At 45.3% G+C, this 16357-nt stretch overlaps 1 protein-coding gene across 3 annotated transcripts in view; it reads left to right on the forward strand.

The window, feature by feature from the left end:
- Positions 1-16357, forward strand: part of CASKIN2 (CASK interacting protein 2) — a 545439-nt gene that overhangs the window by 66332 nt on the left and 462750 nt on the right. Inside the window, exon 1 of one of the 3 annotated variants that reach the window (XM_069654800.1) lies at positions 14416-14434. The exons of the other annotated variants lie outside the window; for them this stretch is intronic. Coding sequence (XP_069510901.1) covers positions 14428-14434 — 7 coding nt within the window. The 5' untranslated portion in view covers positions 14416-14427. Of the gene's footprint in view, positions 1-14415; positions 14435-16357 lie in introns of those variants that run through there. 3 annotated transcript variants of the gene reach the window in all.

Raw genomic sequence — 16357 nt, forward strand, 5'->3', positions numbered from 1 at the left:
AGAAACACTGTCGGCATCCATAGATGGCTAGCAGGACAGGACATCATTCAGCCAGTCACTGTCACTACGTTCCCCCAAGGAGAAGAAACACTGTCAGCATCCATAAATGGCTAGCAGGACAGGACAGCATTCAGCCAGTCACTGTCACTACGTTCCCCCAAGGAGAAGAAACACTGTCAGCATCCATAAATGGCTAGCAGGACAGGACAGCATTCAGCCAGTCACTGTCACTACGTTCCCCCAAGGAGAAGAAACACTGTCGGCATCCATAGATGGCCAGCAGGACAGGACAGCATTCAGCCAGTCACTGTCACTACGTTCCCCCAAGGAGAAGAAACACTGTCAGCATTCATAGGTGGCCAGCAGGACAGGACAGCATTTAGCCAGTCACTACGTTCCCCCAAGGAGAAGAAACATTTTTCAGCATGGTGTAGGCTTTCCTTACCGTGCATGCTGGTAATTGTAGGATTCAATCCACGGTGGATAACATAAAGGTGCAATCATGCTTTTTGCTTAACATTGATGTACCGATTTAAAAAAAAATACATTTGCTGACCAGTCGTTTCGTTTGCCTGCCGTTGCATAATCTAAGCTTTGATTTAAGGACGGTGGGCACTGCGAGGTGAATGGGAGGAGGGCGGTGCTTTAAGTGGGATGATAAATCAAAGCGCAGCTATAACATGCAGGCGTTGATTGTGCTGGGCGTGGCCTAAATAGTGGCAGGTGTGGCCTGGGAGGGGCGGCAAGGTGTTTAGGAGAGGGTGGCTCACTCCGCATGGTTTCAGATGGTCTGGTTTGCATGTGTTGTTCTAGTTGTGAATAGATCGCTCTCTGCAAATGGTTTGCCAATGACTATCTGCCTAAACATAATGTACTGTTTCCCTCGGTATAGTATCCATTCAACTCCTTATTAAAATCTCGAGGGACAACCTGCTTCACTGTGGGCTGCTGGCTGTTTTGTAAACAATCGGGGAGCATTCTGGGAAAGGAAGAAGGAGCACAGAAATGTACATTCGGCGAATCGGACTGTGATAGTGATTAAAGCGTGCAATCCTTCGGAGTACGTAATGCACACTGGGCTTAGTGCTCATTCAATTTTCCACAGCTCCCACCCTAACAGAAACATGTCTGCAATCTATGAAACGTATATACCCATTTAGGTGGCCTTCGCCCCCCATCAGGGCCAAGACTCTGTGAAACCAGCCCTACTGTGACAAGTACACTCATATCAAGAAGAATCCTAACGCACGACTACAATCTCAACCCGAGAAGATGCAGTAATGAGGCTCAAGCCTTGGTATCCAAAAATCACTGTTGATGGATCAAATCTATCAGCAAGAAGAAGATGAGAAGAGGTGGCCTTCGTTTTTGGATGCGAGGCATAGGCTCTCATTTCTATAAAATGCATTTCTCTTGCTAGCTTGAACATCAATCAGCTGCGCGCCTACAGTTCTCAAGTACTGTTAGTCCCCTGTAGCATGCTGTCCTACTCCGAACCTGTGCACACAAGAAATGGCAGCAGGTACATTTTAGTGGGGGGCTGAGGAAGCCTGGTAATAGCAAATGTGTAAGACCGCACCCCGTAGCTCGCCCAGGTCCCCTTGGCTAGCGCCGGCCCACTTAAAGCCCTGGAGGAGAGTCTAGTAGTGGTGGTATACCAGCAAGAATAACATTTGCCAACAGCGATTGTCCCTTCTCTGCCTTGGCATTCTTAAGGTGACATGCCATCTTTTCATTGCGAGCCACTTTGCCCAATCTCGGCCGCTCTTCCGCACCGAGGCGGAGAAGGTAGGTTCATAGTGTTGCGGGAGTTGAATAACGGGAGAGCGCTCCGAAGGAAATGACATGGTACTGCCGGGATCGAAATAAAGACTTGATGAACTGGACCTTACATCCTCCGGAGAATGGGGTGCTAGGACAGGGCGTGCTACAGATCAACGTTCCACATGAGACGCAATCTATGCCATTGTGTCCGTTAACCTATGAACCCTTTTCTTCTACATGTCTTCTTGAGGTTGAGAACCCTTTGTACGCCTTCCATAACACACTCCGTAAATGTGACATAGATATATGTTTGTATGGCATTGTCACTGTTGGCCAAAAGCATCTTCTAGTTGCTGATGGTGTCAAGCTAATCGGGCTCTTCTATTTATTTATTTATTATGCATTTATAAGGCGCTTATACAACAAGTAAATTGTGTTTCAAAGCGCCCAGTGGGAACTGCATAGCTCCTGGCTATTTTGATCGCTATGCTGTAGCCACGGCACTGAATGCTGTTTTCGTTTTGCCATTCCATTTTCAACAAGGCCGCATGTGAGGCCTGCTTCGTTTGTACTTTGATGAATCCCCACGCGGCAAGTGACCTACATAACAAAATGGTGGCACAATGGCATGCATCTACAGTCCTAGTAACTGAATCCATTCCAAAGGTGGCCGAGACCAAACGGCAAGAACCGGAGTCGACACGTGCTTCACATTTCACCAGTCAGCTGTCTTCTAGGCCCGGCAGAGGGCGCACACAGCTCCATCGGGCACTTTGAGGAATCCGACTCCTTCTTTTAACTTTTCTGTTCATCATTTCACTGTGAAGAAACCCAACGGAAGTTATGGAACAGCCTCAAAAACAGGCGAGGGGGGTAGGGGTGCCATTTTGACCTGTGTCGTGTGCACAATGAGAGGAGTTTGAGGATTGTGGGAGACAGAAGGGTACACTTCCGTGGGAAACGAACAGGGAATCCTGCCCCACTTGCTTGACAAGCGCCGTCCCCTGTCCGGCCAGGCTTTGGCCCACCAGCCAAAAGTCCTAGCTGGCCTTGGAGCATAGCACCTGAGCAAGTAAGTGACGTTTCAGAAGGCATTCAGCATGGCAACCTACATAGTAAGGAAGTTTGAAGAGGGTCCAGGGGCCATCATATCTCGCGCAGCTCTTTCTCTGAGCCAAATGTTCTTGCCTCCCGTAACCTTAGCACCTAGTTCATGGTAATAAGCAAAGTCTCCAGACTGCACCCACCTGCCAACTCCCAGATCCGTGTGGCACATAGGGTAAAAAGTATAAGAGACGGAGGGCGAGGGAGAATGAGAGCACGAGAATGAATGAGGGGGAGAAAATATGCGGGAGAGTGAATGAATGAGAGAGAATGAGGCAATGGAAATGTGAGAGAGTGGAGTGGGGCCTGTCCACGAAGCTAGTAGCAGAAGCGGTTGTAAGGCATGTATGTTTCTCAATCTGACAGAAATTTACTAGAAATAAGTGAGACGTTTACTATGGCACATGGGGGCAGTAATTGTTGAATGAGTGAGACAACATTATAAGTGTGAGGTAAGCCAGAGTTTACTGTATATGAGGACAGTGGTGTGAGAACCCATTTTGTGTTAGGCCAGGGATGTTAGTAGTAATTTGGGAAAGGGGGCTTCAGCTGGCGTGAGCTCCTATGATGTGTGAGTGAAATTGGCACCTGAAGTGTGACACTAGTAATGGAGAAATAAGGGAGGCCCCTTCTGAGGGGTATGAGACCAGTGATGTGGGAGAGAGAAAGCAAATATGGCCAGTGATGGGAAAGGGGGATGAGTGAGAGCTGCTTGTTGTGTGTATGGCCAGTGACGGGAAAGGGGGATGAGAGCTGCTTGTTGTGTGTATGGCCAGTGACGGGAAAGGGGTATGAGTGAGAGCTGCTTGTTGTGTGTATGGCCAGTGATGGGAAAGGGGGATGAGAGCCGCTTGTTGTGTGTATGGCCAGTGACGGGAAAGGGGGATGAGAGCTGCTTGTTGTGTGTATGGCCAGTGATGGGAAAGGGGGATGAGTGAGAGCTGCTTGTTGTGTGTATGGCCGGTGACGGGAAAGGGGATGAGTGAGAGCCGCTTGTTGTGTGTATGGCCAGTGACGGGAAAGGGGGATGAGTGAGAGCTGCTTGTTGTGTGTATGGCCAGTGACGGGAAAGGGGGATGAGTGAGAGCTGCTTGTTGTGTGTATGGCCAGTGACGGGAAAGGGGAATGAGTGAGAGCTGCTTGTTGTGTGTATGGCCAGTGACGGGAAAGGGGGATGAGTGAGAGCTGCTTGTTGTGTGTATGGCCAGTGATGGGGAAAGGGGGATGAGAGCTGCTTGTTGTGTGTATGGCCAGTGATGGGAAAGGGGGATGAGTGAGAGCTGCTTGTTGTGTGTATGGCCAGTGATGGGAAAGGGGGATGAGAGCTGCTTGTTGTGTGTATGGCGAGTGACGGGAAAGGGGGATGAGTGAGAGCTGCTTGTTGTGTGTATGGCCAGTGATGGGGAAAGGGGGATGAGTGAGAGCTGCTTGTTGTGTGTATGGCCAGTGACGGGAAAGAGGGATGAGTGAGAGCTGCTTGTTGTGTGTATGGCCAGTGACGGGAAAGGGGGATGAGTGAGAGCTGCTTGTTGCGTGTATGGCCAGTGACGGGAAAGGGGGATGAGAGCCGCTTGTTGTGTGTATGGCCAGTGACGGGAAAGGGGGATGAGAGCTGCTTGTTGTGTGTATGGCCAGTGATGGGAAAGGGGGATGAGTGAGAGCTGCTTGTTGTGTGTATGGCCAGTGACGGGAAAGGGGGATGAGTGAGAGCTGCTTGTTGTGTGTATGGCCAGTGATGGGAAAGGGGGATGAGAGCCGCTTGTTGTGTGTATGGCCAGTGACGGGAAAGGGGGATGAGAGCTGCTTGTTGTGTGTATGGCCAGTGATGGGAAAGGGGGATGAGTGAGAGCTGCTTGTTGTGTGTATGGCCAGTGATGGGAAAGGGGGATGAGTGAGAGCTGCTTGTTGTGTGTATGGCCAGTGACGGGAAAGGGGGATGAGTGAGAGCTGCTTGTTGTGTGTATGGCCAGTGACGGGAAAGGGGGATGAGTGAGAGCTGCTTGTTGTGTGTATGGCCAGTGATGGGGAAAGGGGGATGAGAGCTGCTTGTTGTGTGTATGGCCAGTGGTGGGAAAGGGCTGTTGTGCGCCAGGAGTCTGGTCTTCTGTGAGTGGTGCAGCTTCTTTGCCTTTCTGGCTACTGGCAGTTCTGCTTTGCGGTAATTGGCCCATTCAGTGCTTTCCCACCCGTGCCTGAACAGCCGTGCCACATCACACGCCTGGCAGAGGTGGCCGAATGTTCTCATGATAACCCACCCCCAGTGCTTCCTGTTTGCCCTGGACTGGCACACTGCATGGGCGAGAGGGGTGTTTTCCAGAGACATGGTACTGTTGAGCTCGGTTTGTCTCCAGACGATCCTTGAGCTTTTTATTCTGTGTTTTGGTTTCATTTTCTTCTCGCCACGTTTTGTATCTCACAATAAACCAGACCGTTGTCCATTAAATCGTATTATTTCTCGGTTGCAGTTATTACCCGGAATTGTTGTGCGCTATAAAATGCGCATACACTTGCTAGCGACACCAGGCAACGGAAAATTAATAAAACGATTTAAAAGCAAATGTGGTTCAGACTACGCCATGCTTTTAGGACATTGGTTAAACATTGACTAGGAGCAGATATAACTTGACTGCACGCAAGGGCAAGGCCTCGCAGCCATGGCAACGGGGCGCATCCAAGGCCTGGCCACCTCCATAGCAGGGTTTCTCCATGGGGAGGCACAGAGTGTTCCCGTTGGTAACATGCCACATACAGGTGTTAGTCCCAACACACACACAGGCACACAGTTGGTGGCTCAGATCCTATGCCACCCTGATAACTGAGCGCCAGAGGAGTAAAGAAGGGTCTGCGCCCCTTGATGGCAGAGCATCTCCGGCTGGCCAATGTTCAGCAAGCCATGCTGCAGACTATCTCCTGGGTGGAGAATGGCTGATGGCCACGGTAGGTCCGAGCCTCGGCCCACTGGTGGTAGAGCTCTTTTCAGCAATGTCAAACAGGGTTTGTCGTGCCTGACTTATTCGTTATAAAAAAAACGACCTAAATGTTTGCACTGTCCCCCTTCCATTGCTGCCTTTCTAGATGGAAAGGCCAGCCATTGTCCCTGCCAGGTCACTGTGCCGGGATAGGAATGAGTGGTGGTTAAATCAGCTACTCGGCCCCTCACTACTACTACTAAACTAGCAGTGATCCCAATCATAAAGGTGAAACAGAAACAGGCTGATGGGTATAGCTTCTTTGCCTTTTGTGGTAGTGTGGGCTGAGGACAGCCTGTACTCTTCAGGAGGGGTGTGAGCTGATAACAGTAGTACCCAACAGCTAAAATACAAACACTCCAAAATAAAAGAATGTCCAGTCAAACCTCTGTAAAAATATAGACTTTTAAACTATAAAATTCAAATAACTAACTAAAAACACTAGAAAATGATATATGATATGATATGATATGGCATTTATAACGCGCCTATACACAAGTGTTTCAAATGCCTCTCCACCCCCAAGGAAACAATATAGTAGGACATGACACTCCGAATAGATGAGGGAGTGTTCAAGCACTTAATTAGCACAATATAATTGTAGGAAAATGTGTCATGGAGGAAAAAGGTTGAGAAGGAGTCTTAAAAGTCAGTTTGGTCCCAAAAGTGGAACACCAGGACAGGGACTCTTTGCACAGTACCTTTTTATTCTTGTCTTTTGGCCTCAACAGTTTTGAGCTAGGCTGTTTGGTATCAAACCTGGTATGCTGGCTCATTCAGTGTCTAACCGGTGTTGAGTCATGGAGCGGCAGTGCCAGGTTCAACAATGCACGAGACCATTATATGAAGGTATCACTCTCTCTATAGCATCAGGAGACGTTAGAGGTTTCAGTGTCTCTCTGATGCCAAGATGGCAGAGCTTTGGCATCAAGTGGACTCTGACGCACACAGGTGGTGCAACATCTAGGACAGAGAGCACTCCGGTGGTTCCCTTGGACATCGCAGGTTCCTAAACTGGCCTTTAAATCGTTTGGAGATGCGGGGAGAACCAAGGCTCACTTCCTTCGTTCTGTGGTTGCTGGGAGTCACAATCCAGGGGCTTCAAGGCAAGATACAGTCCTTCTGCTGCACTCTCACTCCAGGGAGCCTGGCTGGCACCTACAGGGGTTCCTTCACCTAGGGCCCTGATAGCAATGCAGCCACAGAGAGGCCTTGGTCCAACAGCAGTCTCCTCCACTGTTCCCTGGGGCGCTAAATGCAAGAGAGTATCATGAATACCGAGAGACTCATATTCGTCCCAGTAACTATAAAAGCTGCAGAGTACATATGGAATACCGATAGACTTATTATACTTATCTCAGTAATGGTGACAGCAGCAAAGAGTATAACAAATACCAAGGGACTTGTCATACTCATCCTAGTAAGGGTGAAACAGCAGAGTATATAACGAATACAGAGGGATGCCATACACTCGGCTTAGTGATTACAAAAGCAGTAAAGCTAATGTAGAAAGTCTAAAGACAGGTAATATTTGTTTCAGTGGTTGAGAAGACCAAGACATACGCAAAGAGGAACAGAAGAACCTACATGTTTGTTCCCATAATTGGAAGTACTTAGAAGATAACAAAGTGGTAAAAGGAACCAGGGACACTGGTCTCTGTGGAATGAGAGACTGTGAAACAAGTACAAGTGAGAGAGCTATTGACACAAAAGAAATCCAGAGGAATAGAGGCCAAGACCCTCGAGTGGGGAAAAAAGGAACTATAAATAATTAAAGAGACAGGATACTTGAGAGAAGGTGGATGAATCCCCTTGAGGAATCAAATGAACTGATTAGCTATGTCACAAGGAACTATCTCAAAATAGACTGATAAGGCTGAGAAGGCATGTACAGGATAAGGAAGTCCTTCTCCTGGAACCCCTTTTTGTTTTTCGGTCGACACAACCCTTAGAGGTAGGATCAGCGTAAGGTAGTTTTTGGACGGAGGATGGACTATTTTGAATTTGACTACCTCACTGACGATGAGCACCCTAGTTGGATTTCTGTTAGGTAGGGAACCTCCTTTTTGGTGGAGATAGATAGGTATTCCGTTTATTATATTAATAAAATCACAAGTACAAATAATGCCACCACTGACTTCTTCTGACCTACCATAACGAAGAGAGGCTTACCTCTACTGCCTAAAAAGGAGCATTAGGGTTTTGGAGGCTTTTGTGGACAAGGCACATGCTTTTAAAGATGTTCAGATTCTGGCTGCAGTGTCCTGCACTCTTTGTAAGTGTGATATTAAGTATTAACAGCTCTTAATCCAAACGTGAGGTGGTGAGGGAGTTTATTACAAGAACCTGATGTGAGAACGCGAGAAAAGGAAGGATGTACTTTTCTTATCATGAAAAAACAGGATTTAGCCAGCGATCGGATTTGACAGCTTAGTGTCCGCTTATTATTTATAGTGATGCCTAGGTTCTTAACTTCAGGTTTTCTTGACTTGGGGCAGGTCCCAAGAGTTCGGCCAGGAAAGTGATGTCCAGGTATTGGGTTTTTCATTTATCAACATGATTTCTGTTTTGTCTGGACTTATTTTCAGAAGGTTTGAATCCATCCATCCTTTTATGGATATCGGGCAGTTTTTTATTTTTCCTGATAAGATATCGCCACCTTCTTTCAAGTCGTTCAAAATCGAAGTGTCGTCTGCTTAATTAAAATAGGTAACACTAGATTGATGAAGAATCGCCATTAAAGTGCAGAGACTTGGAATAAACAGAATAGTTGATGGGGCTGTACCCTGTGGAACATCGCATTTCAGGGGAAGGAGCTGAGAGAAAAACAGACCTAAGTGAGTTTGTTGAAGCCGATCCGATAGAAAAGACTGGATTCTTTTAAGGATGTTGCCTTGCAATCCTATCTTGTAAAGCCTATCAAGTCTATCAGCACCTACTAAGCCTCAGTCTGCCATTCCTGTGTCTCAGGAACTTTGCAACTCTCTCTCTCTCGGTTTTTGATGAGAAGATAGCTATTATTCGTAAAGGGATTGACTCTTCTTGTCTTCCTGAGGTCATGCCTTTATCCTCTTCCTGCCTATCTGGTTCTATGGTTACCTCTGTTGCTCAGTGGTCGTCCTTTCCAGTTTTTTTCTGAACAGGAGGTGATGGATGCACTCAATGGGCTTAAGTCAGCCTTTCCTAATGATGCCATTCCGCTTTCTGTATTTCTAATGACATCATTCCTTGGCTTACCGAGGCAGTTGATGATTCCTTCCATTCTGGGACCATACCTAATAATCTTAAGCATGCTTTTTTCATTCCGCTGCTTAAAAAGCCTGGCCTTGGTCCTGTATTTGCATTTGTAGTTTGTTTATTTGTATAGCGCGCCTTGTCCAGGGGCATCTGGGCACATATCTTAAGGTTACACAGACAGGTACATTTTACAAACATAGAATAGGTAATAGTACAGTAAAGTACATTTTTCAAAAGTATGTAAGGCATGATAAATATTACAAGGCTGTGTGTGGGTGGTCAGCATACCATGGTGTATTAGATTAACATACAAGTAATGTACAGAGGTGCGGTCGCAATAGTTGACATACAATAGTGTTGCAGAGTTACATAGAAGTAATATACAAAGGTACGGTCGCAGTGGTCAATATACACAGTGTTACAGAATTCACTACAAGAAATATACAAAGGTGCAGTCGCAATGCAGGGTCGGCTGGGCGGCAGTGACGTGGTGTCTCAAATGACTTGAGCTGAGAGCAAGAGTTTGGTTTTACTCTTAAAGGACTGAAAAGATGGCTCAGCTCTAAAGGCGTTGGGCAGGGTATTCCATAATTTCGTGGCTAGGACCGGGAAGCTTACCCTAGCCGCTTTCTAGAGCTAGTATCTAGGAAGAGAAAGGCTTTGGGCTTGGGCAGCTCTCAAAGGTCAGGTAGCAGTGTGAGGGGTAAGTCAATTAGCCAGGTAGAGAGTGGCCTGATTCGCCAAACACTTATGTGTGAGTGCAAGCCTTTTCAGGGAGATTCTTTGCGCAACAGAGAGCCATCGTAGATTGCGTCTGTGGTCAGAAATTTGCTGATTTCTGGGAATATTCAGGGCAGCTCTAATGGCATTATTCTGTGTGACTTGTAGTTTATTTAGATTGCTTTGGCTAGTCCCTAAATACAAGGCACTACAATAGTCAATCTTAGACATGACAAGGGTTCTGGCCAAGGTGGTGCTATTGGCAGTGGTCAGGAAGGGTCTGCACGCTGTGATAAGTTTGCAGGCATAAGCAGATGCTGAGCTGACAGCATTAATTTGCCTAGGCAGTGATAGTGAGGAATCAAGATAAACCCCTAAGGTTTTGGTATCCTTGGAGACCTTGATGGCGTTGCCGTCAATGATGAATGACTTGACTTGAAGGAGGGGTCAAGTTTGCTAAGACGTTGATGGGATCCTAAAATGAGGTGTTCCGTCTTGTCATCATGGAGGCAAAGTTCATGTTGCGCCATCCACGCCTGTGCTACAGTGTAGACATCATTCAGGGATTTGGTGTCCGCTCCCTGGTCACCCGTGATAGGTATGAGTATCTGGGTGTGACACCCAGATAGTCAAGGATATCGAAAAGTGGTTTGGTGAACACATTATAAAGTGTCGTTGATACACATCTAAACCACGTGCACATTTCAACTCTTGGTTTACACCACACTTGAGAGTGCAGCGTAAAGAAAAACATACTGCTGAATCCCGTTGGAAAAGTCATCCTTCTGATGCCCACAAGGACAGCCTTAACATAGCATCCCTTCACTACAAAGAGGCCATCATCCAAGCTAAAAAAAAGATACTTACAACTTGCGTATTACGCATGCAGATTCTAACACTAAAGAACTGTTCAAGATTTTGAAAGAACTTGAATCCCCTGCAGCCCCACCTGACTCTTGCACCGAAGACAGCACATGGTGCTCGAACATACAAAAAGCACTCTTGAACAAAATTGCCACCCCACAAGCTAAAATCCAAAGTAAGCAAAACTCTTTGCAGTTAGACCAGCAACCGAATCCCTCCACTAGCTCCAATGCTCGGGCTACCATCACTCATAAACCATTCAGTTTCTCTACACTGACCATCGTTGATGTTGAAAGTATCATCAACAAGCTAAAACCGTCCAACTGCCAAGGTGATTCATGCCCAGCCCCAATCATCAAAGAGGCCTCACACGATTTAGTCCTGTTCATTACCACCTTTATAAACTCATCCTTCAAATCAGGCATAGTCCTGAATAACCTAAAGGACACCTGGGTCATCCCTTTGCTCAAAAAACCATCACTCGATCCCAGTATACCAACAAATTATAGGCTCATCACCACGATCCCTTTCATGCTCAAAATATTGGATCGAGCTGCCTATTTGCAGATCCAGGACTACCTGGAAGTTAACAAACTCCTTGGCCTTAGGCAATCTGGTTTCCGTCCAAGGCACGGGACAGAAACTGCCCTCATTGACTTTAAAACTCAGATTGAGGTTCTGGAAGACCATGGGAAACTAGCCTTGCTACTTCTACTGGATCTCAGTAGCCTTTGATTTGGTCAACCACCAAATTATTTGTCAACACCTCAAATCAGCTGCCTACTTTTCAGGTTCTGCCACCGCCTGGATTAGATCCTTTTCAGATAACAGATCTATGCAGGTATTCTCCCCCTCAGCATCTGCAGAGTCTTCTCCCATTCACTGTGGTGTTCCCCAAGGTTTGTGTGTATCACCAACACTTTATAATGTGTTCACCAAACCACTTTTCGCTATCCTGCAGTTTTGTCCAATTTTGACCAATTTTTGACCAATTTCTCTTTTACCCTGTCTTAAGAAACTACTTGAATTTTTGGGGTCCCCTCACCTTAGATGTTTTCTAGAATCTTCTGGTTTTCTGGATCCTTTTCAAACCGGCTTTCGCCCGGGTCTGGGTAATGAGTCTGCCTTGGTCTCCGTTATGGATAATTTGACTTGTCTGGTTAACCAGGGTGGGGTGGGGGCCCTGATTTTGATAGATCTTTCAGCGGCTTTTGATAACATCGACCACCCTACCCTGATCACCAGGCTTACCTCAGCGGGCAACTCCGGTCAGGTATTAGCCTTGTTTATTTACTTTTTGACAGGGCGCTCCCAATCTGTTTCTCTTCCTCCTTTTTGCTCTCGGTTGATCTCTTTGCTTTGTGGTGTCCCCCAGAGTTTCTCACTGTCTCCTACTCTGTTTAATCTCTATATCTAACCACTTCTGCATATCATTTATGCTTCCGGCTTTTTATGTTGTTATTATGCCAATGATACACAGTTCATTGTGAGATTGGATCTGAGCCAACCCGAAACTGCAGCTCGTTTGAGAAACTGTCTTCAGGCCATTGGTGAATGGGTGGCCTCTAATTGGCTGAAGCTCAATGGTGAAAAAACCGAGGTGTTGGTGGTTGGCACTCCATCTCCCTCATTGTTTTTGACCCTGCAGTGCTGGCCGGAGAGTCTTGGCCAGTTTCCCCTCCCAGTGTCATCAGTCCAAGACCGTGGGGTAAAGATCTCGGCCTCTTTATCTTTGACCAACCAAATTTCTTCTGTCTGTCGAAAAGCCCACTACAAACTGGACTCTTGGGAAAGTTTTGCCCTCCATTCCCCAGAAGTTCCATGCTCCTGTGGTCTCTTCACTGATTATTAGCACCATTGACTACTGTAATGCCCTCTATCTTGCCCTTCCAAGGCATTTGCTTCATCGTCTCCAGCTGTTGCAGAACTCTATGGGAGCAACATGGGAAAGAAACTAACAATCATGAGCTATAGTATGACTAAAAGTAAACACTTTGAATCTAAATGGAAGGTTGAAAATAATTTAGAACAAAAATCACACATGTAAGACATTGCAAAACATGCGGATTCCCGCCTAAAATTAACCAAACGATTTTTTTAAAAACGGGTGAAATACACTGATTTGGAGTGCTGTTTGGGATGTAGCTATAGGTCTTAGGTATACTCTGGAGTTGAAATGATGTCTCTAGCGATTAAACTGATGAGGATATGCAAGGTTGAATGAGAGGCGTTTTTAGAAAAATCGGGTAGTGAAAACAGAAAAGAAACTCATTTTGGACAAGAAAATATTTACTATAGTATTACTCTATGACTAGAGCATTCCGGCTAGAATACCAAGGAGCGACAAAGTAAGCTCCGGAGTTGATTCATGACTTCAACACTAAATCCCCAGTGCCCGCCCCGGCAGAACTAGTTGGATCACCCGAAGTAGGATGGATAACTTAAGATTTACAGAAGATAAAAATGACTCCAGAAATGGCGCTAAGCAAGATAAATCAAAGACAGGATTGCAATAAGGATTCTGACAATGTTACAAGTTATTAAGGTAAGGATAGGATGGTTTAGAGATTGGGGTAGGACAAGGGAAGGCAAGGTATGCTATGGCTTTCTATGATTCCTATTAATACTTACAGTCCACTTTAATTTAGGATTTTGGACCGTCTAGGGTTCTGGTCATCACACGGATCGGGTCTAACCAAGGACAGCTGGGCAACTCAGGTGGGACAGGATCATCTGGACTGTTCTGGTCACTGGACTGGCCCTTCTGCTTATGGGAGACTGGAGATCAGTGGGATGGCGGGTTTGCAGGCATGCATCTAGTAGTAGTAGCAAGCCAGGTTGGATCAGGACGCTTCCCTTGGGTTTTGGGGATTTTTAGGATTTGAGGCCTAGCTGAAAATGGTTCAGCAATGCATAGGCCTTGGCTTTGCAATGAAAATGTGGAATCAGGATCAAGTAGGATGAAGAATTCAGGAACACGATGCCACCCAGGAAATCGGGAAGAAAGTCAGGAATCAGTGTGTGTTTGTGTGTTGTCAGGTTCCCTTATTTATCATGCCAAATGACATCACTAAAGTATATGGCAGGGGAAGGCTTACTGTCCACACCCATAATGCTAGGATTGAGCAAGAGCATAGTTTCTGCCTTGCTCTTCGCTGATTGGATCACAGAAAAGGATGTCATGTTTATGGTGTTGCTTTTACAATGTCTAGAAACCTCCCCTAGCTCCTAGAACCAAAATATAATTTTACTACAAATACATATTTATACAGTGATAACCTCAGAGAAAATCAGATACACAGGTTACATATTTTGTGGGTCATATTTCAGTACTGGTTTAGCCTTTCTGCTACATTTTGGCAATTTTAACCATGAAAGATTTGGCCTAAAATTTCCCAACTGTGTACACAGATGCGCGTTTACCCCTAAAATGTGTGTACAAAATGCTATGTGCGCAATATCAATACTTTCCTCACAATCTGTCATTCTTAATAACTTCTGTTCCTTATGCAGTAGTGAGTTCCACCAAGTCTTCACAGAAAAAGCATAAAATCAGATTTAAAACTACCATCTTTCATATTTTTCCTCATTCTTGTTGCAAAGTTAAATGTCTTGAAAGTTTAGTTACAAAATAGGCTTTTAAAACCAAAAGGAAGTTTATTGTCACTTATCAGTTTTTTTTTCTTTTCCCCAAATGTTAGCAAATGTCAATTCCTTTGAAGCAGGATGAGGGGCCTCTCTCTTGACTGAAGTTTACTGCCCCTCCCACATGACAGGTGAGAGTCTGCGCCTGCTATTGTCTCAGCCTGGAGCAAAGACGAATGTCTGATGAGCTGTGGAAGTCCCCTTTTGTCCATGTATTCAAAGGCCTCCCAGCTAGCAATTAGCCTTTCCTGTACCAGCAGTTTGAGGTGTCACCCTTTCTCAGGGCTAGCCCTGGCAGAGCAAGTTCTTTTTTATTTTTTTAATATAGTTTACCAACTTATCCTGGGTTTATCTTTTATTTTCTCATTTTAAATCTTGACTTTACACCTATAGAATTAAAACAGTTTATAGGTGGATTTTTAACAGTAGCAAATCCTTTTACATTTCTAAATAATCAAGCCTTTACACAACAATTTACTTTTAAATAGGCGATTTTGCTCTTCATTCAGGAAAAAACACATTTAACCTATTTCTTTAAATTCGGTTTTCATCTGCAGCAAATATACACTTTGTACAGCTCTAGTTCTTTCCTTGAGTGCTGGAGTTGTTTCCAGCATGGAAACATGTATCAGGCATCGTTTAGAGTATTTCTCTTACAGCTGATTCTTTAGATAGACTTACAAAGGTTTAGCCATGTTCCCTGTGTAAATGAAAACACAGTCACTGGTTGTTTTTCCAAAGATACATTTGACAGGAGCTATGAGGCCGGTTCCTCTGAGACACAATGAATGGTCCTGGGCATTGCAGGGCGTTTTTAATCACAATGGTTCATGAGAAATTATGGATTTAGCGCCAAGCAGCACTTTTAAGATTGAGAAAGTGTCATTTTAAAGAGGCATTTGGGGTTTTTAGCAAAATAATGCTGCCTCTTTCACTTCACTCCATGTTTAATGTTGCAGAGCACACTGGCACATTTCTGCAGTGAGTACTCTGCTCCATCCCCCCCTCCTGAAATGTGTGAGGCAGGGTGGTGCAGCCATTTTCTGTTTATTGCAAAACGCAGTTTAGAGATGTTGACACGCACAGGAGTCACTGCGGCCATTTTGTGCTGTTTCTTGCACAAATGCAGCAGATGATGTAGCATAGCACAGCTGAGTGGGTCAAAATATCCCACAGGATCCAATGAGGGTCTTTTTTAAAAGTGGTTTAATCACAGAGCATTTCCAGGCATCTGCAAAATTCCTGAGGAGAGGGAGGTATTGAATAAATGAAGCATGACCTTGTTCAATAGAGGACAGAGTCCAATCGCAACTCTCGGAGGAACTAGGTTGAAAGGGGAGCCAAAACATTTGGCAGATGCAAAAAGTTGTGTGAGCTGAGCGACATCTAGGTTCCTAAAAGGTGTCAAATGTATTGCCAGATTACATTTTCCTATCTGTCAATTCTTGTTCCAAGATTTGAATGGCATTATTGGTAAGAGTAAGGCCATTTCTAATTTTGTCAATTTTGTTAGTGAAATTCGCTGCTAACTGTTTGGCCAAAACTTGTGATGGAATTATTGTAGATTTATCATGTTCATTGCAGAGTTAATTTACAACAGAAAATATCATACGGGAGGTATTTGAAGGAGAGTCAATTTGATCTCCATAGAAAGATATTTTGGCTTTCCCAATCTCGTTTTTTATAAACAAGTTGATACTGTTTAAGTATGCTCAAATTCTCCTTATTTATACAGCACCATTAGGCCTCATTATGAGTCCGGCGGTAGCCGTGTCAGTAAAAACAACATGGCTGCAGCTAGAGTCATTTATGCCGGTCCAGTAACAATGGTACCAGTAGCTTACCGGCACCGTTGTTACTGGACCGGCACACTCGTAATGAGGCCCATTGTGTCTCTAAACTTCTTACTTTGCGGCGAAGGATGTTTCGTTTAGGACTAAACAATTTCTTGGTTTGTTTTCAATGGTGCTGTAGTTTGGTGGGAGAAGGTGGAGATAGTTTGTCAATTATCTTAGTAGTGATAGTGTTAAGGTTACTCAGAATATCATTTGGAT

Source organism: Ambystoma mexicanum, chromosome 3q, assembly GCF_040938575.1.
Source record: "Ambystoma mexicanum isolate Mex_15411 chromosome 3q, UKY_AmexF1_1, whole genome shotgun sequence".
Taxonomy (NCBI): Eukaryota; Metazoa; Chordata; class Amphibia; order Caudata; family Ambystomatidae; genus Ambystoma; species Ambystoma mexicanum.